General features: G+C 38.4%; 1 protein-coding gene across 1 annotated transcript in view; it reads right to left on the minus strand.

Annotated features, from left to right (window-relative positions):
- The window catches only part of LOC128656928 (ribonuclease T2), a 104052-nt gene that overhangs the window by 24347 nt on the left and 54571 nt on the right, over window positions 1-25134 (minus strand). The window contains exon 6 of the mRNA XM_053711102.1: window positions 10025-10089. Within this exon, the coding sequence (XP_053567077.1) occupies window positions 10025-10089 (65 nt within the window). The remainder of the gene's footprint in view (window positions 1-10024; window positions 10090-25134) is intronic.

A 25134-nucleotide genomic window follows, 5' to 3' on the forward strand; every position in this document is an offset into this window, starting at 1 on the left:
GTTTAAAGGGACAGTCTAGTCCAAAACAAACTTTTATTATTCAAATAGAGAATGTAATTTTAAACAATTTTCAAATTTACATCTATCACCAAATTTGCTTTGTTCTCTTGGTATTCTTAGTTGAAAGCTAAACCTAGGAGGTTCATATGCTAATTTCTAAGCCCTTAAAGGCCGCCTCTTCTCTGAAGGCATTTTGACAGTTTTTCACCACTAGAGGGAGTTATTTCATGTGTCTCATATAGATAACACTGTGGTCACGCACATGGAGTTCCTATGAGCCAGCACTGATTGGCTAAAATGCAAGTCTGTCAAAAGAACTGCAATAAGGGGGCAGATTGCAAGGGTTTATATGCAAGATAATCACAGAGGTAAAAAGTGTATTTATATAACTGTGTTGGTTATGCACAACTAGGGAATGGGTCATAAAGGGATTATCTATCTTTTATAACAATTCTGGTGTAGACTGTCCCTTTAAGTCTAAAGTAACAGATAGAAGTATTACAAAACTATCATGTCATGCAGTATTATATGGCACTAGGCTGGTCTATCCTTTACATACAGAAATGCAGAGAACACCCCTTAGAGAAGTATAGCAAAATATGTCTGTCTATAATTTTATGAGAGATCTCCAGGGCTGTCTATATTGACTGGACCCTGGGCAAACATTTTCTTGCCCCCCCCCCCCATGCAATTTTGCTCTCACTCCCAACATCCAAAAAAACAACTAAATCAATTTATTTTATAATTGTTTTTAAATTATTAGACCCGGCAGTGGATCATCCACTACTGGGCTAATCATTAAAAAAAATTAAAAAATTGCAATATGTGAAACTGGACCTAAGCAGTACTAATAAGTAAATAAATATATACAATCCTCTACTGGGGATTCATTTAATATGCAGTGGGAATGGCTGGATGCCAAGTTAGGGCTTAGCATTCAGTGCTGCACATTGCACATCTAAAACAGAACATGGCACTAGCTTGGCATGTCACACGACACCGGCAAGGTCTGACACAGTTTCTCATAAATAAATATAAGCAGAGAACTTTTGACTGTGACACTATTAGGACTAACTGTGTGTGTCACCCAGGTCACATGACATCAGCAGTCTGAGTTTTTTTTTTAATAGGACTCTTGGGCCTCTCAACAAAGACTGGGCCCTGGGCAGCTGCCCCTTTTGCCCTGTGTTAAAGACAGCCCTGGAGATCTCTCACTGCTGGAGGATAATTTTAGATAATCTAATTTTAGCAGAGAGCTTTATGGGAGGCATCTTTCATTTCTCTGGGACTTCCAGGTTCCACCCTTTTCTTATAGCATTCAGTGAGTTCAGCACCTGTGAAGTCTGCACTAAAATTTCTCTCCAAGCTGGAGAATCTTTGCTCAGTTGATTATTTAATCAAGTCATAATAAACTTTTATGATTCAGATAGAGCATGCAGTTTTAAGACACTTTCCAATTTACTTCTAGCATCAAACTTTTTCTTTTTATATTCACTCTTTTTAAGAAACAAGGATTCTTCTAAGCATGGGCACAAGCTCACAAGGTATACGTATACTAGTTTGTGATTGGCTGATGTCTGTCACATGATAAAGGGGGCCGCAAAATGGGAGAGAAAAAAAAGGTACTGCTTATTTGAAATTTAGAGTAGGTGTTATTGCATTGTCTTTTTATTATGCACTTTTTAAATTATGTAATTCTACTGCATTGAGTGGTCCTTCAATATATGGAGAGGCTAAATATTGCACCGTGCATTTAAGAAAGAGCATGCTTAAAGGGATATAAACCCAAATGTTTTCTTTCATGATTCAGATAGAGAATACAATTTTAAACAGCATTCAAATGTACTTCTATTATCTAACTTGCTTCATTCTTTAGATATCCTTTGTTGAAGATACAGCAATGCAAATGGGTGAGACAATCACATGAGGCATATACTGTATGTGCAGCCACCAATCAGAAACTAATGAACCTATTTAGATATGCTTTTAAACAAAGTATATCAAGAGAATGAAGCAAATTAGATAATAGAAGTAAATTGGAAATTTGTTTAAAATGACATGCTCTTTCTAAATCATGAAAGAAAATAAAATTGGATTTCATGCCCCTTTAAACAAAAAAATAAAAATCAGTATAAAAAAAAATTGAGGGATATCTGAAGGCAACAAACATGCATTGCTAACCTGCAGTAAATTAACTGTTATTTTTTTAACTTTAGAGCAATACTTTTTAAAGGGATACTAAATGTAAATTATGTTTTCATTACTTATTCTTAACAAAGTTTTGCAATATAAAAATTGCATTTCGACTACCCCAGAAAAGCTGATTGTATCCTACAGGATCCAATATCCTGACCTAAAAACATTCTACACTATGATAGTTTAACCAGTACAGGAACTTATTTAGGTCTGTCCCATGGCAAAGAAGATAAGATAAATATGCTCAAGATGTATGCCTATGGACTGTAAAACAATACAAACTGTCCTAATAAATCAACAGTCTGAAATTACTTTAAAACAATGTCATGCATAGCAATATTTTGCATTCCAGAGCTTAATGGGACAGTAAAATTAAATGTTCATGATTCAGAGAAAACATGCAATTGTAAACAACTTTCTCATTTTCTTCTATTGTCTAATTATTTCGTTCTCTTAGTATCCTTTTACTAAAAAGCATATCTAGGTAGGCTCAGGAACAGCAATGTACTACTGGGACATAGCTGCTTATTGGATGCTGCACATATATACCTCTCGTCATTGGCTTACCTAATATAGGGCCAGATTATGAATGGAGCGCTAACAGCTACGTTGCAAGCAATAAGGGGTTTATCGCTGGTGTTTGCACATTGGGTTTTTATCTAGTATTAAAAGTTGAAAGTAAACGCGATTGCTTGAGTTAATGCTCATCCCGTTAGCGCAACCTCAGAGCTCTGGTTAACAGTTTCCCTGAAACAAAACAGTGTCACAAAACACATCAAAAATACAGTTACACTCATAATAATGCTATCTAATAAAAATGATTGAACAAAAATATTGCACAATAAAGTTATAAGGGCTAAAAGATATGAGGTCTCAGGTAGATTTCATGTCCCTTTAATTGTGGACATAATTTATAATGATATTACTGATCTAAGGCATTTTATCTTCTTTAAAACCTGCTCTCTTAAATATGAAAAGTGTTTTTCATTTTAGGCAAATTACAAATCCATCCATGAAACAGGGATAGGCACAGACAAAGGCTATGGCGGACATTTTCCACAGACCTTAGTGAAGGACACCAAGGTACATTTGAAATTAAAAACATTATTTTATAGTGCTGGGTGTTATTATACTGATGCAGATACCACTGACCCAATAACCAGCCCTCCTCTGGCTATACCCATGTGCCAGTGTCACTACTGTGTCATTTATATAGTGCTGGGTGTTATTATACTGATGCAGATACCACTGACCCAATAACCAGCCCTTGTCTGGCTATACGCATGTGCCAGTGTCACTACTGTGTCTTTATATAGTGCTGGGTGTTATTATACAGATGCAGATACCACTGATCCTATAACCAGCCCTCCTCTGGCTATACCCATGTGCCAGTGTCACTACTGTGTCATTTATATAGTGCTGGGTGTTATTATACTGATGCAGATACCACTGACCCAATAACCAGCCCTTGTCTGGCTATACGCATGTGCCAGTGTCACTATTGTGTCATTATATAGTGCTGGGTGTTATTATACTGATGCAGATACCACTGATCCTATAACCAGCCCTCTTCTGGCTATACCCATGTGCCAGTGTCACTACTGTGTCATTATATAGTGCTTGGTGTTATTATACAGAGGCAGATACCACTGATCTTATAACCAGCCCTCCTCTGGCTATATGCATGTGCCAGTGTCACTACTGTGTCATTATATAGTGCTTGATGTTATTATACTGATGCAGATACCACTGATCCTATAACCAGCCCTCCTCTGGCTATACGCATGTGCCAGTGTCACTACTGTGTCATTTATATAGTGCTGGGTGTTATTATACTGATGCAGATACCACTGACCCAATAACCAGCCCTTGTCTGGCTATACCCATGTGCCAGTGTCACTACTGTCTCATTATATAGTGCTGGGTGTTATTATACTGATGCAGATACCACTGATCCTATAACCAGCACTCCTCTGGCTATACCCATGTGCCAGTGTCACTACTGTGTCATTTATATAGAGCTGGGTGTTATTATACTGATGCAGATACCACTGACCCAATAACCAGCCCTTGTCTGGCTATACGCATGTGCCAGTGTCACTATTGTGTCATTATATAGTGCTGGGTGTTATTATACTGATGCAGATACCACTGATCCTATAACCAGCCCTCTTCTGGCTATACCCATGTGCCAGTGTCACTACTGTGTCATTATATAGTGCTTGGTGTTATTATACAGAGGCAGATACCACTGATCTTATAACCAGCCCTCCTCTGGCTATATGCATGTGCCAGTGTCACTACTGTGTCATTATATAGTGCTTGATGTTATTATACTGATGCAGATACCACTGATCCTATAACCAGCCCTCCTCTGGCTATACGCATGTGCCAGTGTCACTACTGTGTCATTTATATAGTGCTGGGTGTTATTATACTGATGCAGATACCACTGACCCAATAACCAGCCCTTGTCTGGCTATACCCATGTGCCAGTGTCACTACTGTCTCATTATATAGTGCTGGGTGTTATTATACTGATGCAGATACCACTGATCCTATAACCAGCACTCCTCTGGCTATACCCATGTGCCAGTGTCACTACTGTGTCATTTATATAGAGCTGGGTGTTATTATACTGATGCAGATACCACTGACCCAATAACCAGCCCTTGTCTGGCTATACGCATGTGCCAGTGTCACTATTGTGTCATTATATAGTGCTGGGTGTTATTATACTGATGCAGATACCACTGATCCTATAACCAGCCCTCTTCTGGCTATACCCATGTGCCAGTGTCACTACTGTGTCATTATATAGTGCTTGGTGTTATTATACAGAGGCAGATACCACTGATCTTATAACCAGCCCTCCTCTGGCTATATGCATGTGCCAGTGTCACTACTGTGTCATTATATAGTGCTTGGTGATATTATACTGATGCAGATACCACCATACCTCCCAACATGTCAAAATTCAAAAGAGGGACCCCCCCCCCAAAAAAAAAATTTAAATGTGGTGGGCGGAGCTTAAAAATCATAAGACCAAAGTAATATAAATAACATTCTAAATAAAGTCATATATTTTAATACACAGGCAGCAAATCAAACACAAGCTCAAACCACTGGTATGGCTATGTGAGCTATGTATTTAATTAGCCTTTGCAAAGTGTATGGCTATGTGAGCTATGTATTTAATTAGCCTTTGCAAAGACATTGCTAAATATTTTTATCTTAATTGGACATTTAATAATAAATTATTTAAAACTGCTTTCTGCATTCCCCATTAATATTCTAGATTCTGGCCTTTAAAGTCAGCAAACATGCACAGTAGCACACTACATAGCATACACTTGCACATGCAGATACACACACACTACATAGCATACACTTATACATGCAGATACACACACACACAGACACACTACATAGTATACACTTATACATGCAGATACACACACACTACATAGCATACACATGAAGATACACACACACTACATAGCATACACTTATACATGCAGATGCACACACACTACATAGCATACACTTACACATGAAGATACACACACACACAGGCAGATACACACATTACATAGCATACACTTATATATGCAGCATACACTTATACATGCAGATACACAGACACTACATAGTATACACTTATACATGCAGACGCACACACACACTACATAGCATACACTTATACATGCAGATACACATACACACACTACATTGCTTACATTTACACATGCAGATACACATACACACACTACATTGCTTACATTTACACATGCAGACACACACACACACACTACATAGCATAAACTTATACATACAGATATACACACACTACATCATATATGGGTATCTGTAATTCATTGTATGGGGTCCTGAGGTTGGCAAGCACATTAGCTGGCAGTCTGCGACTGCCACTGTTCATTACCCTGGTATTAGCACTGCTCATTGTATAAAACTGAAGGCATGCTAGTATTATCACCAGGGGTTAGACATCATCACTACCAGAGCTATTTTAGAGAGGTCACCATTACCCGTGGTCAAAGTGTATTCAGCCTTCTTACTCCCGCTTAACCCACACACCATTAATTTTCCACAGGGAATCTAACAGGTATCTAACCCTGTCAGAGCAAAGCCAGCTGCTTCTGAGTATGGGCCCAACAGAATTAAAAAAATATATATATATTTTATTTTTTAATGCATGGGGCAAATCGGGACAGATGGCTAGCAACCCGGGACAGGGGGACAGACCCCTAAAATCGGGACTGTCCTGCGAAAATCAGGACAGTTGGGGGGTATGAACCACTGACCCTATAACCAGCCCTTGTCTGGCTATACCCATGAGCCAGTGTCACTACTGTGTCATTATATAGTGCAGGGTGTTATTATACAGATGCAGATACCACTGATCCTATAACCAGCCCTCCTCTGGCTATACGCATGTGCCAGTGTCACTACTGTGTCTTTGTATAGTACTTGGTGTTATTATATTGATGCAGATACCTCTGACCCTATAACCAGCCCTTGTCTGGCTATACCCATGTGCCAGTGTCACTACTGTGTCTTTGTATAGTGCTTGGTGTTATTTTACTGATGCAGATACCACTGGCCCTATAACCAGCCCTTGTCTGGCTATACCCATGAGCCAGTGTCACTACTGTGTCATTATATAGTGCTGGGTGTTGTTATACTGATGCAGATACCACTGACCCTATAGCCAGCCCTCCTCTGGCTATATGCATGTGCCAGTGTCACTACTGTGTCTTTGTATAGTGCTTGGTGTTATTATACTGACGCAGATACCACTGATCCTATAACCAGCCCTTGTCTGGCTATACACATGTGCCAGTGTCACTACTGTGTCTTTGTATAGAGCTGGGTGTTATTATACAGATGCAGATACCACTGACCCTATAACCAGCCCTTGTCTTGATATACCCATTAGCCAGTGTCACTACTGTGTCTTTGTATAGTGCTTGGTGTTATTATACTGATGCAGATACCACTGATCCTATAACCAGCCCTCCTCTGGCTATATCCATGAGCCAGTGTCACTACTGTGTCTTTGTATAGTGCTGGGTGTTATTATACTGATGCAGATACCACTGACCCTATAACCAGCCCTTGTCTGGCTATACCCATGTGCCAGTGTCACTACTGTGTCATTATATAGTGCTTGGTGTTATTATACTGATGCAGATACCACTGATCCTATAACCAGCCCTCCTCTGGCTAAATCCATGTGCCAGTGTCACTACTGTGTCATTATATAGTGCTTGGTGTTATTATACTGATGCAGATACCACTGATCATATAACCAGCCCTCCTCTGGCTATACCCATGAGCCAGTGTCACTACTGTGTCTTTGTATAGTGCTGGGTGTTGTTATATTCCTGCAGATACCACTGACCCTATAACCAGCCCTCCTCTGGCTATACCCATGTGCCAGTGTCACTACTGAGTCATTATATAGTGCTGGGTGTTGTTATACTGATGCAGATACCACTGACCCTATAGCCATCCCTCCTCTGGGTATATGCATGTGCCAGTGTCACTACTGTGTCTTTGTATAGTGCTTGGTGTTATTATACTGACGCAGATACCACTGATCCTATAACCAGCCCTCCTCTGGCTATACCCATGTGCCAGTGTCACTACTGTGCATCAGTATAATAACACCCAGCACCATATAATGACACAGTAGTGACACTGGCACATGGGTATAGCCAGAGGAGGGATGGTTATAGGATCAGTGGTATCTGCATCAGTATAATAACACCCAGCACTATATAATGACAGATACCACTGACCCTATAACCAGCCCTCCTCTGGCTATACCCATGTGTCAGTGTCACTACTGTGTCATTATATAGTGCTGGGTGTTATTATACTGATGCAGATACCACTGATCATATTACCAGCCCTCCTCTTGCTATACCCATGTGTCAGTGTCACTACTGTGTCACTATATAGCGCTGGGTGTTATGCTGATGCAGATACCACTGACCCTATAATCAGCCCTCCTCTGGCTATACCCATGTGCCAGTGTCACTACTGTGTCATTATATAGTGCTGGGTGTTATTATACTGATGCAGATACCACTGATCATATAACCAGCCCTCCTCTGGCTATACCCATGTGCCAGTGTCACTACTGTCTCATTATATAGTGCTGGGTGTTATTATACTGATGCAGATACCACTGACCCTATAACCAGCCCTCCTCTGGCTATACCCATGTGTCAGTGTCACTACTGTGTCATTATATAGTGCTGGGTGTTATTATACTGATGCAGATACCACTGATCCTATTACCAGCCCTCCTCTGGCTATACCCATGTGCCAGTGTCACTACTGTTTCATTATATAGTGCTGGGTGTTATTATACCGATGCAGATACCACTGACCCTATAACCAGCCCTCCTCTGACTATACCCATGAGCCAGTGTCACTACTGTTTCATTATATAGTGCTGGGTGTTATTATACTGATGCAGATACCACTGACCCTATAACCAGCCCTCCTCTGACTATACCCATGTGCCAGTGTCACTACTGTGTCATTTATATAGCACTGGGTGTTATTATACAGATGCAGATACCACTGACCCTATAACCAGCCCTCCTCTGACTATACCCATGTGCCAGTGTCACTACTGTGTCATTATATAGCACTGGGTGTTATGATACAGATGCAGATACCACTGACCCTATAACCAGCCCTTGTCTGGCTATACGCATGTGCCAGTGTCACTACTGTGTCATTATATAGAGCTGGGTGTTATTATACAGATGCAGATACCCCTGACCCTATAACCAGCCCTTGTCTGGCTATACGCATGTGCCAGTGTCACTACTGTGTCATTATATAGCGCTGGGTGTTATTATACAGATGCAGATACACATCCAGTATTTCACTCAGGCTTTATTTATTCCATAACTTATCACCCAATATCGCTAGCAGTCTTTTGACAAGCCACTAACTTTATTCACACTACATATTTTTTTTATTCCTATTATTTAATCAGAAAGAAAAGATATACTAAGGTTGTGGCGGACACTGCAAGGGCTAGTCACCCATGTGCCAGTGTCACTACTGTGTCACTATGTAGCGCTGGGTGTTATGCTGATGCAGATACCACTGACCCTATAATCAGCCCTCCTCTGACTATACCCATGTGCCAGTGTCACTACTGTGTCATTATATAGTGCTTGGTGTTATTATACTGATGCAGATACCACTGATCCTATAACCAGCCCTCCTCTGGCTAAATCCATGTGCCAGTGTCACTACTGTGTCATTATATAGTGCTGGGTGTTATTATACTGATGCAGATACCACTGATCATATAACCAGCCCTCCTCTGGCTATACCCATGTGCCAGTGTCACTACTGTCTCATTATATAGTGCTGGGTGTTATTATACTGATGCAGATACCACTGACCCTATTATAACCAGCCCTCCTCTGACTATACCCATGTGCCAGTGTCACTACTGTGTCATTTATATAGCACTGGGTGTTATTATACAGATGCAGATACACATCCAGTATTTTACTCAGGCTTTAGTTATTCCATAACTTATCACCCAATATCACTAGCAGTCTCTTGACAAGCCACTAACTTTATTCACACTACATATTTTTTTTATTCCTATTATTTAATCAGAAAGAAAAGATATACTAAGGTTGTGGCGGACACTGCAAGGGCTAGTCACAGACACCACGTATACGGACACCTTGCCTATCCCTGCCATGAAGTAAACGCTAAATGTTATGTTTTAAACAGTTCTATCTAGCGACACAAACCTTACCACAGTTGTGTTCGATTTGGGTGAAGGACATCAGGCCAGCACTTGTTCATCTCTGTCATAATTTCCTGAAAAACCAACCATCACATTATCAGCAAGGGAACAGATGTGATCGTGGTACATTTATTTGAGAAACTTATTACAAAAAGATCTTTATCTCAGAAACGGTTAGACGCATTGTACTCAGATATTAAAAAGGGACAGTCTAATCAAAATTAATTTTTAAAAGGGACAGAATACACCAATTTTCATTTAAAGGGACAGTCTACACCAGAATGTTTGTTTTAAAAGATAGATAATCCCTTTATTACCCATTCCCCAGTTTTGCATAACCAACAGAGTTATATAAATACACTTTTTACCTCTGTGATTACCTTGTATCTAAGCCTCTGCAAACTGCCCCCTTATTTCAGTTCTTTTGACAGACATGCATTTTAGCCAATCAGTGCTGGCTCCTAGGAACTCCACGTGCGTGAGCACAGTGTTATCTATATGACACACATGAACTAACACCCTCTAGTGGTGAAAAACTGTCAAAATGCCCTGAGAGAAGAGGCGGCCTTCAAGGGCTTAGAAATTAGCATATGAACCTCCTAGGTTTAACTCAATTAAGAATACCAAGAGAACAAAGCAAAATTGGTGATACAAGTAAATTGGAAAATTGTTTAAAAGTACATTCTCTATCTGAATCATGAAAGTTTATTTTGGACTAGACTGTCCCTTTAACTGCATGTAATAGGCACTGCTCTAAAGAATAATATGCACAGATACTGATCTAAAAATCCAGTATAAAACCATTTAAAAATTTACTTAGAATGTGTTACTTACTTAGTTTTGCTCGGTTGAAAAGATTAAATGGAACACCCACTGCAAGTGGTTCTATAGTAAAAAAAAGCAGACACGCCCCCTCCCCCTTCCTTTGCATATGAAAAGGTATACATCAGTATTCTCCTAAAACTTTGGGGCTTGGTTAGGAGTCTGAAAATCAGCATACTGTTAATTAAAAATAAACAAAACTATACATTTAAAAAAAAAAGAAAAGAAAAAAAAAAGCTGTATAGGCTATATAAATAGATCATCTACAGAACATTTATGCAAAGAAATATCTAGTGTATAATGGCCCTATAATGATTCAGATAGAACATGTCATTTTAAACAACTTTCCAATTTACTTCTGTTATCAAATTTAACAAAAAACAAATAAGCTGCGCACAGACACGTACACAGGATACAAATACTTTTTCAAATTTTCACACTATGTTCTATTACTCTTTTCTGGATTTGTACAATCCTAAATTATTTTCATAGATTGTATTTAAAGTGTCAATATTAACTCCAGTGTTAGTTATATTATTGATAATATAAACAATGGTACCAATATCACAATATATACACCAAAAAAAAGATAATAATAATATTACCAATCAGATAATTGAAACACCTACTACAAAAGAAAATAAATTATAAATCATAATACACCTGAATAGACAATTTCAACTTTTCAGTAATAATGGTAGCAATGATAATACTGGTGATACAGTTACATAAAATAAATAAAACCACTTGATTAACGCACATTCATGACTCTGGGAGTATTGGTAGATACTTAAAAATGAAGCCAAAGCTCCTCTATGTAGATTAACTTCTCCCTTGGTGACTAATCTTTTGTGCAGCTTCCACATTCACTGAGCACAAAGGAGTGTTCAGGCTTTAAATGCACTGAAAATATAACACAAAGCACATCCCAGATTCAAGGTAAAAACGTTTATAGTTTTATTAGTGCACACAATCTATTGCACTTACAAGAGATAACATAATTAAATGCCTTGTGTCTCTGTATACCAACTGTAAAACCGTATAAAAACGTTGTAGTTACAGGTAGACCATCCTGTCTACGCGTTTCGTTTTGCAAAACGCGTAGACAGGATGGTCTACCTGTAACTACAATACTCTGCACTTAAAAAGAGACTTTTAATTGGTTTAATCCGTTTTTGGAAAAAAACGTTTTTATAAGGTTTTACAGTTGGTATACAGAGACACAAGAGGAGCAGAGGTCGCTACCTGCTGATTCATGTGGAACTGAATTTGGGATGAGAAGTATACCAAGATTTTTTAACAAGGCATTTAATTATTTTATCTCTTTTAAGTGCAATAGATTGTGTGCACTAATAAAACTATAAACGTTTTTACCTTAAATATGGGATGCGCTTTGTGTTCTTATCTTTTCAGTGTTATCAAATTTGCTTTGTTCTCTTGGTATCTTTTATTGGAGAGTAAAACTGGGTGGACTCAGAGCTCAGTAGTGTGCACGTGGCTTTTTTACTCTATGGCAGCAGTGCTTTGCAACATCATTTATAGCTTTGTTATACAATGCTGCAAACACTGCTGCCATAGAGTACTAAAGAGACGCGCACACTCCTGAGCTGTTATGAACCTGCCTAGTTTTACTCTTCAATAAAAGATATCAAAAGAACAAAGCAAATTTAATAACAGAAGTAAAACTGGAATTTTTTTTATAATTGTTCTATCTGAATAATGAAAGTTTAATGCAGAGTTTACTGTCCCTTTAAGAAAGCATTTTTAAAATGTTGGCTATTCACAAATGAATATACATTATATACTGTTTCTTATCTTATTTCTGTAAAATCAGCCATTGAGAGGAAATACTTATGTATGCAACATACATATCCTGCTACTCTTAACTGAAATCTGTTACTCATGAAAACAAATGAGTGTTCCCTAAAGAAAATTTACCCTTTTTAATTATTTAAAAGTGATAAAAGAAAATATGTCCTAATGTGTTGCAGACTTAATATTACACTATTGCTTGCATATAACTATGCGTTTAACCATTTGCAAATGGGACTGTATAAAGTGGTGATAAACTGAGGTTTTTTGCAATATACAACCCCAATTCTGAAAAAGTTGGGACAGTATGGAAAATGCAAAAATACATACAAAAAGAATTATTTGAAAATTCAATTCACCCTGTACTATATTGAAAACACATTATCAACACATTATTTGATGTTTTACTTTGTGAATTTAAATGTATTTTTAAAAATATACACTCATTTCAAATCTGATGACTGCAACACACTCAAAAAAGTTGGGACAGGGGCAATTTAGGAAATTCATACAAAAGAGGGGTATCAGGAACTCCATAATGTGAAAAATAAAATCACAGTCTTTATTCCAAACTTTAAAATCTGGTACAGGATACAGGTAATGACTGGTCTTACGCGTTTCGGCTAACCACCGTAATCATAGACCTGACACACAAACGTCAATAAGCATTTAAAAAGGGTTACACTTGGATACCATTGGTTAGTGTTAATTAAACACCTGCTAAACCTGTTCACGTATAACTTCTCAGTGAGATGTGAAATAACAAAACACTCCATAACATTCTTGTGATCAAAATGCATAGTAAATCTTATATTATTCAACTAAAGGGAAAGAATATACAAGACTATTTAAATCATATCAATAGATAGATGTTGAGATGAGAAAAAAAAAAAAAAATTATATATATATATATATATATATATATATATACACATACATACAGGGAGTGCAGAATTATTAGGCAAATGAGTATTTTGACCACATCATCCTCTTTATGCATGTTGTCTTACTCCAAGCTGTATAGGCTCGAAAGCCTACTACCAATTAAGCATATTAGGTGATGTGCATCTCTGTAATGAGAAGGGGTGTGGTCTAATGACATCAACACCCTATATCAGGTGTGCATAATTATTAGGCAACTTCCTTTCCTTTGGCAAAATGGGTCAAAAGAAGGACTTGACAGGCTCAGAAAAGTCAAAAATAGTGAGATATCTTGCAGAGGGATGCAGCACTCTTAAAATTGCAAAGCTTCTGAAGCGTGATCATCGAACAATCAAGCGTTTCATTCAAAATAGTCAACAGGGTCGCAAGAAGCATGTGGAAAAACCAAGGCGCAAAATAACTGCCCATGAACTGAGAAAAGTCAAGCGTGCAGCTGCCAAGATGCCACTTGCCACCAGTTTGGCCATATTTCAGAGCTGCAACATCACTGGAGTGCCCAAAAGCACAAGGTGTGCAATACTCAGAGACATGGCCAAGGTAAGAAAGGCTGAAAGATGACCACCACTGAACAAGACACACAAGCTGAAACGTCAAGACTGGGCCAAGAAATATCTCAAGACTGATTTTTCTAAGGTTTTATGGACTGATGAAATGAGAGTGAGTCTTGATGGGCCAGATGGATGGGCCCGTGGCTGGATTGGTAAAGGGCAGAGAGCTCCAGTCCGACTCAGACGCCAGCAAGGTGGAGGTGGAGTACTGGTTTGGGCTGGTATCATCAAAGATGAGCTTGTGGGGCCTTTTCGGGTTGAGGATGGAGTCAAGCTCAACTCCCAGTCCTACTGCCAGTTTCTGGAAGACACCTTCTTCAAGCAGTGGTACAGAAAGAAGTCTGCATCCTTCAAGAAAAACATGATTTTCATGCAGGACAATGCTCCATCACACGCGTCCAAGTACTCCACAGCGTGGCTGGCAAGAAAGGGTATAAAAGAAGAAAATCTAATGACATGGCCTCCTTGTTCACCTGATCTGAACCCCATTGAGAACCTGTGGTCCATCATCAAATGTGAGATTTACAAGAAGGGAAAACAGTACACCTCTCTGAACAGTGTCTGGGAGGCTGTGGTTGCTGCTGCACGCAATGTTGATGGTGAACAGATCAAAACACTGACAGAATCCATGGATGGCAGGCTTTTGAGTGTCCTTGCAAAGAAAGGTGGCTATATTGGTCACTGATTTGTTTTTGTTTTGTTTTTGAATGTCAGAAATGTATATTTGTGAATGTTGAGATGTTATATTGGTTTCACTGCTAAAAATAAATAATTGAAATGGGTAAATATTTGTTTTTTGTTAAGTTGCCTAATAATTATGCACAGTAATAGTCACCTGCACACACAGATATCCCCCTAAAATAGCTATAACTAAAAACAAACTAAAAATTACTTCCAAAACTATTCAGCTTTGATATTAATGAGTTTTTTGGGTTCATTGAGAACATGGTTGTTGTTCAATAATAAAATTAATCCTCAAAAATACAACTTGCCTAATAATTCTGCACTCCCTGTATATATATATATATATATATATATATATATATATATATATATATATATATATAATTTCCAAAATTAGGGCAGCTTCTGAGTGGTTGAAACAAAGGTGCTGACGCTATTAGTTGAAATATAGGAAAGTCTTTATTGTTGCATATAAGCAAATATAAAACGTAAATCCACTAAGGGATAAAGTAAGGCCCAGCACACATTGAGTACTGAGTGTACCTGGCGTCCACAGCTGACGCGTTTCACACCCACAGGGCATTTCATCAGAGCTAAATTACATCACATTCTTAGAACTATTTAACAGGAAGGAGTCGGTTTCATACACCAATAGTTCTCTCTCATACACCAAACGATCTCTCAACTCTCTCCCCTCTCACCATCTACAGTTTAATAAAAACATTCAAAATACCTAAACAGTTTCTTAATTAAAACAGAACTAAAATTCGAACCCAGGTACTCATAGATTTTACAAGGCACTAACACCATATGTCGATATATTCTGATAAGTGGTACGCGTATCTCAATATTACTGGAACCCAGTCATTAATATTTTATACGAATTTGGAGTTTGTTTGGTTTGTAGTTTTTATGCTAGATTTTTGCAAGCATGCTGTCAATTTCTTTAGACTTATTGAAAAGGGAATTTCTTTGATAAAGTCTAACTTAAATTTACCACTTATCAGAATATATCGACATATGGTGTTAGTGCCTTGTAAAATCTATGAGTACCTGGGTTCGAATTTTAGTTCTGTTTTAATTAAGAAACCGTTGAGGTATTTTGAATGTTTTTATTAAACTGTAGATGGTGAGAGGGGAGAGAGCTGAGAGATCGTTAACTATTGGTGTATGAAACCGACTCCTTCCTGTTAAATAGTTCTAAGAATGTGATGTAATTTAGCTCTGTTGAAATGCCTTGTGGGCGTGAAACGCGTCAGCTGTGGACGCCAGGTACACTCAGTACTCAATGTGTGCTGTGCCTTACTTTATCCCTTAGTGGATTTACGTTTTATATTTGCTTATATGCAACAATAAAGACTTTCCTATATTTCAACTAATAGCGTCAGCACCTTTGTTTCAACCACTCAGAACCTGCCCTAATTTTGGAAATTGTTGAATTACTGTTACGGGGGCTGGAGGGAGAGCCCAGACAGCAGGAGTGGAGCCGCAGCAAGTTGGACCGCGAACCAAGCGGAACTAGACGGGAACAGACATATCCTCACGCTAAAGGTGTACGCACACTATACATTGCAGGGGCACTTGGTGTGAGCCGGGAAATTGTGGCTAATGGGAGATCTACCACACGGAAACAAGTGAATCCCTGGCAGCTGTGCGGTGGACACGTCTGGTAAGCCGTCTTGATTTCTACTTGCAACCATCAAATTGTATAAAAACTTGTAATACATATTATTAACCTTTTCACTTGTATGATACAATTGAAGTCTGCAATATTTGTACTTAGATACAATCTTATGACAAACGCAAGCGGACCGCATTTTAAATATCTGCATTATTTAAGAACACCTATTCTGTTTGAATATATAAATAAATATATACACAAAATAGCAAATAGCTATGATGTAGTCAATAACAGAGCATAACAAATTTAAGCAACAAGTGTAAATTTGATTATTTCATACTCGATAAAGAAAGTAACATAAGGAAATACATGAACCAAATGTTAAATAACAATAAGTTCATAATCAATATTACTGCAAATATTAGAGATATATACAAATATATAAAGAAAGGAGTATCATAATACAGAAAAAAAGAAAAAGGAGAAAAATAAGTAAGTGAATAGATAAATAAATTAGTCAAAGGTTTGATATTGAGATACAAAAATATAATTAAACTAAAATCTAACTTTTTCCCGGTAATTTATTAAATCAAATTCCGAATTAAAACCATTTGGCATCTGGGTTGCCAACTTAAAAATCCAAAACGCCTCTTGTCTTGATAGTGCTCTGTTTTTATCACCACCTCTATATGAGTTGGTGATTTGTTCAATAGCACACCATTTGAAACTATTGACATTTCCTTTGTGTATGTCAATAAAATGTCTGGACAATTCAGAACAACGCCGTTTGTTGGTAATGTAACCCAGATGTTCACGTATTCTTGTACCGACGTCCCTAGTGGTCATACCTACATATTGCATGTTATGAGTTGTACACTCAACTAGGTATACCACATAGGACGCAGAACAATTAATACAGCCTTTGGTTTCAAAAGTCTGCCCAGTAGTACATGAGTGAAAGAAACCACCTGTTTTTAAATAATCGCAAGCCTTGAAGTGTGAACTGCCACACCAATAAGAACCATTTGTTATGAGCCAAGAGCTGCTGCTCCTTAGTTTAGGAAGTTGACTTGAAGAAAAAAATGTTATCAAGCGTTAGATTATGTGAATATACACATTTACACCCTTTTTCTACAATCTTTTTCAGGTATTTATCTCCATACAACAACGGAAAGTATTTGTTAATAATCTTGCAGATGGATGAACATTTAGTAGAATATTGGGTAATAAACAGTGGTGGTTCTTCTTTCTTTTAAATTTTATTTTTGTTTTTATTGGAAAAAAAACCTTGTTATCACTGTTGGTTCTTTTATCATCATAGTCTGTACATGCCACATTAGTTGACATGTTCTCAAGGAGATGTGCCAAGTAGCCTCTTTCATTTAAGCGAGTTTTTATGCTGTTACTTTCAACAACATAATCTCCTTGTTTTTAGCAGATTCGCTTGGCTCTAAGAAACTGACTTTTTAGGACTAATAGCGATGTAACAAATTGAAATAAGAAGGTGATGTGAAACAGGTAAGGCAATTGTGTAATTATAGTGTATAAGGAGTCTCTAAAAAAGGCCTAGTCCTGCAAGAGCAAGGATGGGTCGAGGCTCGCCAATCTGCCAACAGATGCATCAGCAAATAATCCAACATCCCCCAAAGACAAATCGGTAGAGTTTTGGCCACTTCACATTCTACAGTTCACAATATAATTAAAAGATTCAAGGAATCCAGTCTAATCTCGGTGTGTAAAGGGTGATGCCGAAAACCACTTCTAAATGTTCGTGATCTCCAATCCCTCAGACGTCACTGTCTCAAAAACCGTCATTAGTCTGTAATGGATATCTTGATATGGGCTCAGGAATACTTTGGTAAACCTTTGTCAGTCAACACCATTTGCTCCTGCATCCACAGATGCAAGTTAAGGCCTTAATTTGCAAAGCAGAAACCATACATCAACACTGTCCAGAAGCACCGACAACTTCTCTGGGCTCGGTCTCATCTGAGATGGACAGTAGCACAGTGAAATCGTGTTTTGTGGTCAAACAAGTCAACATTTCAAATAGTTTTTGGACAAAACAGCCATCGTGTTCTCCGGGCCAAAGAGGAAAAGGACCATCCAAGCTGTTCTCAGCGTCAGATCCAAAAGCCAGCGTATGTCATGGTAGCTTGTGTGTGAAGAGCAAAGTTCCATCTCCCCGCAAACAGTTTCCAGTTAGCCGAGGTCATCTACTTTGGCCAGGGAAGAGAGAGTCTGAAAGAGGTTTGGACGGAAGCTGCACCACAAGCTGGTTGGCACTGGCCGCGAACACATGCAGCTGCTATAGAGCCGGGTGGTGTAACGGAGCAACGTGCAACGTCATCAGCAGCGGACATCCAGGAAACAAGGATAGTGCGTTAGCACGAAGATTGTAGCAAAGAAACAGCGTGATCCCTGTAGACCCGGAACATCTTCGTAATTCCGTTCTACCTTCCAGCTGGTGAAGTTCGAGAGATATCTTGCTCTAAACCGGGTAAGGAAGGCAACGGTGAAGCGGCAGGAAACAGGTTGCTATGCTAGTAAAGTGATACAAAAAAAAAAAAGAAAAAAAAAAAAGTTGCACGTTGGATTTTGGATTTAACAACGGAGCTTTAACACCACCTGAGCTGTATGTGTTTGCCGTGGATGTTTATGTACGGTCTGTGTTTGGATTCCTATCATTATGGTACTATTTTGGGGCAGGTGAACTCTCGGTAAGAGCCATAAAGCTTTGCTATCGACTATATTAAAAGGGAGCTCCATAGCAGGAGGGGAAAGGAGAAAGGAGGGATAAGGAAATAAAGCAAAGGAATTATTTACCCATAAAGAAGAAGCTTAAGATCCCTATTCCACTCAATTTGATACGCATTACACTGAGTAAACTGCTTCTAGCTGGACAAATCATGTCTGGGAAGTCAAGGTCGGTTTAAGGTCCATGGGGATGAGGACTGTGATCCTGTACCTGTGTTCTATTTAAGAGACGAGCTGTTCAAGAGTGGTCAGAGGTTTTTGGAAAATTTTGGCAAATAATTAATACTGCTGGGAAGAACGGGGATAGCTACTGACCAATTTGGAGCTTGGAGAGAGGTGGTAACTACCCAAAAGAGGAGAGTGGCCAAAGCATGTGTAATCGGCTGTTCAAAGTTGTCTGCAAGAGACTGGTTAATTAACAGGGTCTCAAGAAAACTAGAATTGAGACATTGAACATATTACTTCTGTATAATATGTGATGGGTGGGCCTTTGATCTATAGGTCCATGCTTGTGTGGGATTTAAGCTGCAGTGTGCCTGACATATGGTGTAAAGTGCATAAATCACATAAGTGGCTTTATAACCCCCTCTGCAAAACTGTGGAGTAAAGAAACAGTGCCCCAGGGGGAAAAGAGAAATTTTTTTTCTTGTAGTTGACTTGGTGGATACATAATAGCGGAGTATGTAGATTTATTGATTTTGTGATTCTGAGATATTGGAGCCTGTTAGTAGAGATCTAGTGGGGGGTTAATATTACCGGCATAGAGTAACATCTATATATTGTCTGTAGCATTCACTTCTTAGGGGTAATTAATATTTTAGAGCATTGAGTGGCGTCATATTCACGTGAGGTAGAGCAAACATTTGCTCTTCTGATTTATTGATTGTTTAATTGTTTGCACACACTAATGCACTTTTTCTTTCTTTTTTTTGTTTTCCTTCTCTTTTTTTTTTACACTTACACTAAGTTGTGTAATATATTTGGAACAAGAGATATTCCAATCTTTTATACACTATCTTCTATTTGAATGGAAAGATTTGTCACTTTGTCAAAAAATAAATCGCCAGCAATGCCACCCAAACAACGAGATAAAAAAGTAAAAACCCCTGATTTAGAACAGAGTTTAGAAGTGCACGGGCTACAGTTGAGCAATTATGACCCCCCAAAGCTTGTTACAACAAATATCTGACCTAATTATGCCACAGTTTAACTCGATTAAAGTAGAGATATCAGGCTTGAAGGAAGAGATTAGACAGTTTTCCAGCAGACTAGTGGAAGCTGAAACAAGAATTTCAGACCTTGAAGATCAGATACTCAAGAAAAAAGCTATAAAGTACATCAAGATATTATTAAAAATATGCAGGCGAAGGTAGAAGAGCTAGAAGATCGCTCACGTAAAAATAACGTGAAAATAATAGGTTATCCAGAGCCTAGTCAGTCTCAAGATTCAGACCTTATTAAATTTGCCTCTAAAGAACTACCAGCCATGTTGGGGATACAAACTTCTGAGACTTCTTTTTTAGTGGAAAGGGCACACAGAATGGGTTTGCCTAGGGTAGACACCAATGGGATAAGTAAACCTAGAGCCATAATGGTGAAATATTTAAACTTCCAAGACAAGGTAAGATGTCCCCTTTTTGTACGACTCTAATCCAAAAAGGTGTTCAGGCTAGACTTATGTACCCCGCTAAAATCTGTTTTAGGGTAAATAATGAAAATGTGACTTTGAAAACACCCCAGGAGGCTAGGGACTTTATTAGTTCCCTTTAGGATTGTATTGTAAGATGTTGTTTGCTGGGCACTCTTTAATCTTTCCAGGGGCTGTTCCTCTTATCTATTTTAGGCCGGATAAACTGCTTTGAATGCTGTGATGCACAGGATGATGTTAAAAAATAGAACAATGTATACTTTTGATGGGGTAGTAGTATTAGAGCTTTGTACAGGACTAGACAAGTTAAGTTGGAGGTTTTTTAATATGGGATGTTTTTATGTTGTTTGTATTTTTGTGGTTTGTATGTTTTTGTCCCCGGTACGTTTAGCCAAATGGGATAAGAAATGTAAGGGGAATTGCTTTCATTGTTACGCCCCGCAGGCTGATATTCTCCACTGCCTATGGTATTGCCCGAAGATACTTCAGTTATGGGAAAAGATATAATTTTGGTTAAAAAGGTTTGTAAGCCAACCGGTGTTTTTTATACCCACAAGTATTATTTTTTTCAGGTTTGATAAGCAGTTTGCAAAGGAAGAATATGCGCTAATCATTACAGCTATACAAATTGCCCGGATGTTAATTTTTCGACATTGGAAAGCTAAAAAGTATCCAACGATAGCTGAATTTGGTCAAAAAATGGTTGATCAATTAATGATAGAGCAAATGAACTTAGAGCCTAATAAAGAAAATCATTTTAGAAATTTTTATATAAAATGGGAGCATATTATCAGATTACAACCACTGGAGGTACAAGTGGAGATTTTGAAGCCTTTGCGAGAATCAGGTTTTCTGTTTCTAGAAGAGTTACAGAATCTGGGCTAGATTTAGAATGTAGACTTGGTGTTAGGAGGAGATAGTTGATAGCCAGAGAGTCCTAATTTTTTTTTGTTTGTTTTGTCTATTTCTGTTTCATGTTTTGTTTTGTGTAGTTTTGTTTGGTTTTGACCTGTCTCGTCATATGTGATGTGTATATAGTATAAAAAGTCCCAATTCAGATACTAAGAGTAAATAGATTCTTCGTAATAGATAATTGATGATTTTGTTTGTGTTTTTCTTTTTTTTTTTTTCTTTTTTGGAAGGTTAGAGACATTGTCATAGGTTGAAGGTCTTAGTTGGATTCTGTTAGAAATGAATTATTGTAAGGTTACCCATTTTTTTGGGTAATTGTGATATGTCTCTATATATACGTTTCTATTCTAATATGATTCTATGTACAGTATCATGAATTGGCATGCAAATAAAAAGAAATTAAAAAAAAACAAAAAAAAAAACAACACATCAAATAATGTTAATTAATAATGTGTTTTTAATATAGTACAGGGTGAATTACATTTTCAAATGACTCTTTTTGCATTTTCCATACTGCCCCAACTTTTTTGGAATTGGGGTTGTAGTTTAATAGTAGGGCTGTTCAGTTAATCGCGATATGAGGTTACACAATATCTAAAATCGCATAAGGCTGCAATTTTTTTTTTGTCAAAACAGACAAAAAAAATAAAAAATTCTGAAATGGGTTCCTTAACATGTCACGTCAAACAAACTCTCCAGTCGAGCCGAGCAGCAGCACGGATTACTCCTCCATGGGGGCGGACCAGGAAGCATCACATCAATGTCATAGCACATAATGCTACCGCCTCCATTTTATTTGCCTTGTGGTCTGTTGCTTCAGTCCTGAGGTGAGGTGTGCACAGACAAGGAAGATGGAGGACTGGCAGGATTATTTTCTCTGGCCTATTCAGTCCACAGTTTAAATTGCAAAGAGAACAAGCTGCTGTTTTGAACAGTTAAAATGATTTTTAATGCAAAATGTACGTTTATATCTTTTTTTAATAAAATCACAATTAAAATCGCAATATTTCATTAAAAAAATTGTGATATTTGGGGGTGTTTTCCATATCGCAGAGCCCTATTTATGTCTTTTTATTGACAACATTTTTGTTCAATCAAAATATTACAGGCAATAAGTAGGATACAATAACTTTTCTTCTCCCTTCATTTGTGTACAGAATTATAACAACCAATAGCAAGGTGAGAGTAAATAGTCAAGTGAAGTTGAAAAACCTCTCACAAAGTATCCCATTTGTAGAGTCTGGATTCCAAAAGAACTCTCATATTTCCAGTGAGGAGATTCAGAAAATATATGTATTTGACACTTGAGTAGTAATCTTCCAAGTACTTATTGTCCCCTTAGTTACATATATATGATACATAAGGGAATTGGAATGTATACCAAAATGAAACAGTAATAAAAAACAACAAAGAAAAAAACATAATTTATGCTTACCTGATAAATTCCTTTCTTCTGTAGTGTGATCAGTCCACGGGTCATCATTACTTCTGGGATATTACTCCTCCCCAACAGGAAGTGCAAGAGGATTCACCCAGCAGAGCTGCATATAGCTCCTCCCCTCTACGTCACTCCCAGTCATTCGACCAAGGACCAACGAGAAAGGAAAAGCCAAGGGTGAAGTGGTGACTGGAGTATAAATTAAAAAATATTTACCTGCCTTAAAAACAGGGCGGGCCGTGGACTGATCACACTACAGAAGAAAGGAATTTATCAGGTAAGCATAAATTATGTTTTCTTCTGTTAAGTGTGATCAGTCCACGGGTCATCATTACTTCTGGGATACCAATACCAAAGCAAAAGTACACGGATGACGGGAGGGATAGGCAGGCTCTTTATACAGAAGGAACCACTGCCTGAAGAACCTTTCTCCCAAAAATAGCCTCCGATGAAGCAAAAGTGTCAAATTTGTAAAATTTGGAAAAAGTATGAAGCGAAGACCAAGTTGCAGCCTTGCAAATCTGCTCAACAGAGGCCTCATTCTTGAAGGCCCAAGTGGAAGCCACAGCTCTAGTAGAATGAGCTGTAATTCTTTCAGGAGGCTGCTGTCCAGCAGTCTCATAAGCTAAACGAATTATGCTACGAAGCCAAAAAGAAAGAGAGGTAGCAGAAGCTTTTTGACCTCTCCTCTGCCCAGAGTAAACGACAAACAGAGAAGACGTTTGTCGAAATTCCTTAGTTGCCTGTAAGTAAAATTTTAGAGCACGGACTACATCCAGGTTGTGCAGTAGACGTTCCTTCTTCGAAGAAGGATTTGGGCACAAGGAAGGAACAACAATCTCTTGATTGATATTCCTGTTAGTAACTACCTTAGGTAAGAACCCAGGTTTAGTACGCAGAACTACCTTATCCGAATGAAAAATCAAATAAGGAGAATCACAATGTAAGGCTGATAATTCAGAGACTCTTCGAGCCGAGTAAATAGCCATTAAAAATAGAACTTTCCAAGATAACAACTTTATATCAATGGAATGAAGGGGTTCAAACGGAACGCCCTGTAAAACATTAAGAACAAGGTTTAAACTCCATGGTGGAGCAACAGTTTTAAACACAGGCTTAATCCTGGCCAAAGCCTGACAAAAAGCCTGGACGTCAGGAACTTCTGACAGACGTTTGTGTAACAGAATGGACAGAGCTGAGATCTGTCCCTTTAATGAACTATCAGATAAGCCCTTTTCTAAACCTTCTTGTAGAAAAGACAATATCCTAGGAATCCTAACCTTACTCCAAGAGTAACCTTTGGATTCACACCAATATAGGTATTTACGCCATATCTTATGGTAAATCTTTCTGGTAACAGGCTTCCTAGCCTGTATTAAGGTATCAATAACTGACTCAGAAAACCCACGTCTTGATAAAATCAAGCGTTCAATTTCCAAGCAGTCAGCTTCAGAGAAGTTAGATTTTGATGTTTGAAGGGACCCTGTATCAGAAGGTCCTGTTTCAGAGGTAGAGACCAAGGTGGACAGGATGACATGTCCACCAGGTCTGCATACCAAGTCCTGCGTGGCCACGCAGGAGCTATTAGAATCACTGATGCTCTCTCTTGTTTGATTCTGGCAATCAATCGAGGAAGCATCGGGAAGGGTGGAAACACGTAAGCCATCCTGAAGTCCCAAGGTGCTGTCAGGGCATCTATCAGGACTGCTCCTGGATCCCTGGATCTGGACCCGTAACGAGGAAGCTTGGCGTTCTGTCGAGACGCCATGAGATCTATCTCTGGTTTGCCCCAACGTCGAAGTATTTGGGCAAAGACCTCCGGATGGAGTTCCCACTCCCCCGGATGAAAAGTCTGACGACTTAAGAAATCCGCCTCCCAGTTCTCCACTCCCGGGATGTGGATTGCTGACAGGTGGCAAGAGTGAGACTCTGCCC

This window comes from Bombina bombina, chromosome 4 (genome assembly GCF_027579735.1).
Source record: "Bombina bombina isolate aBomBom1 chromosome 4, aBomBom1.pri, whole genome shotgun sequence".
In the NCBI taxonomy this organism is placed as follows: Eukaryota; Metazoa; Chordata; class Amphibia; order Anura; family Bombinatoridae; genus Bombina; species Bombina bombina.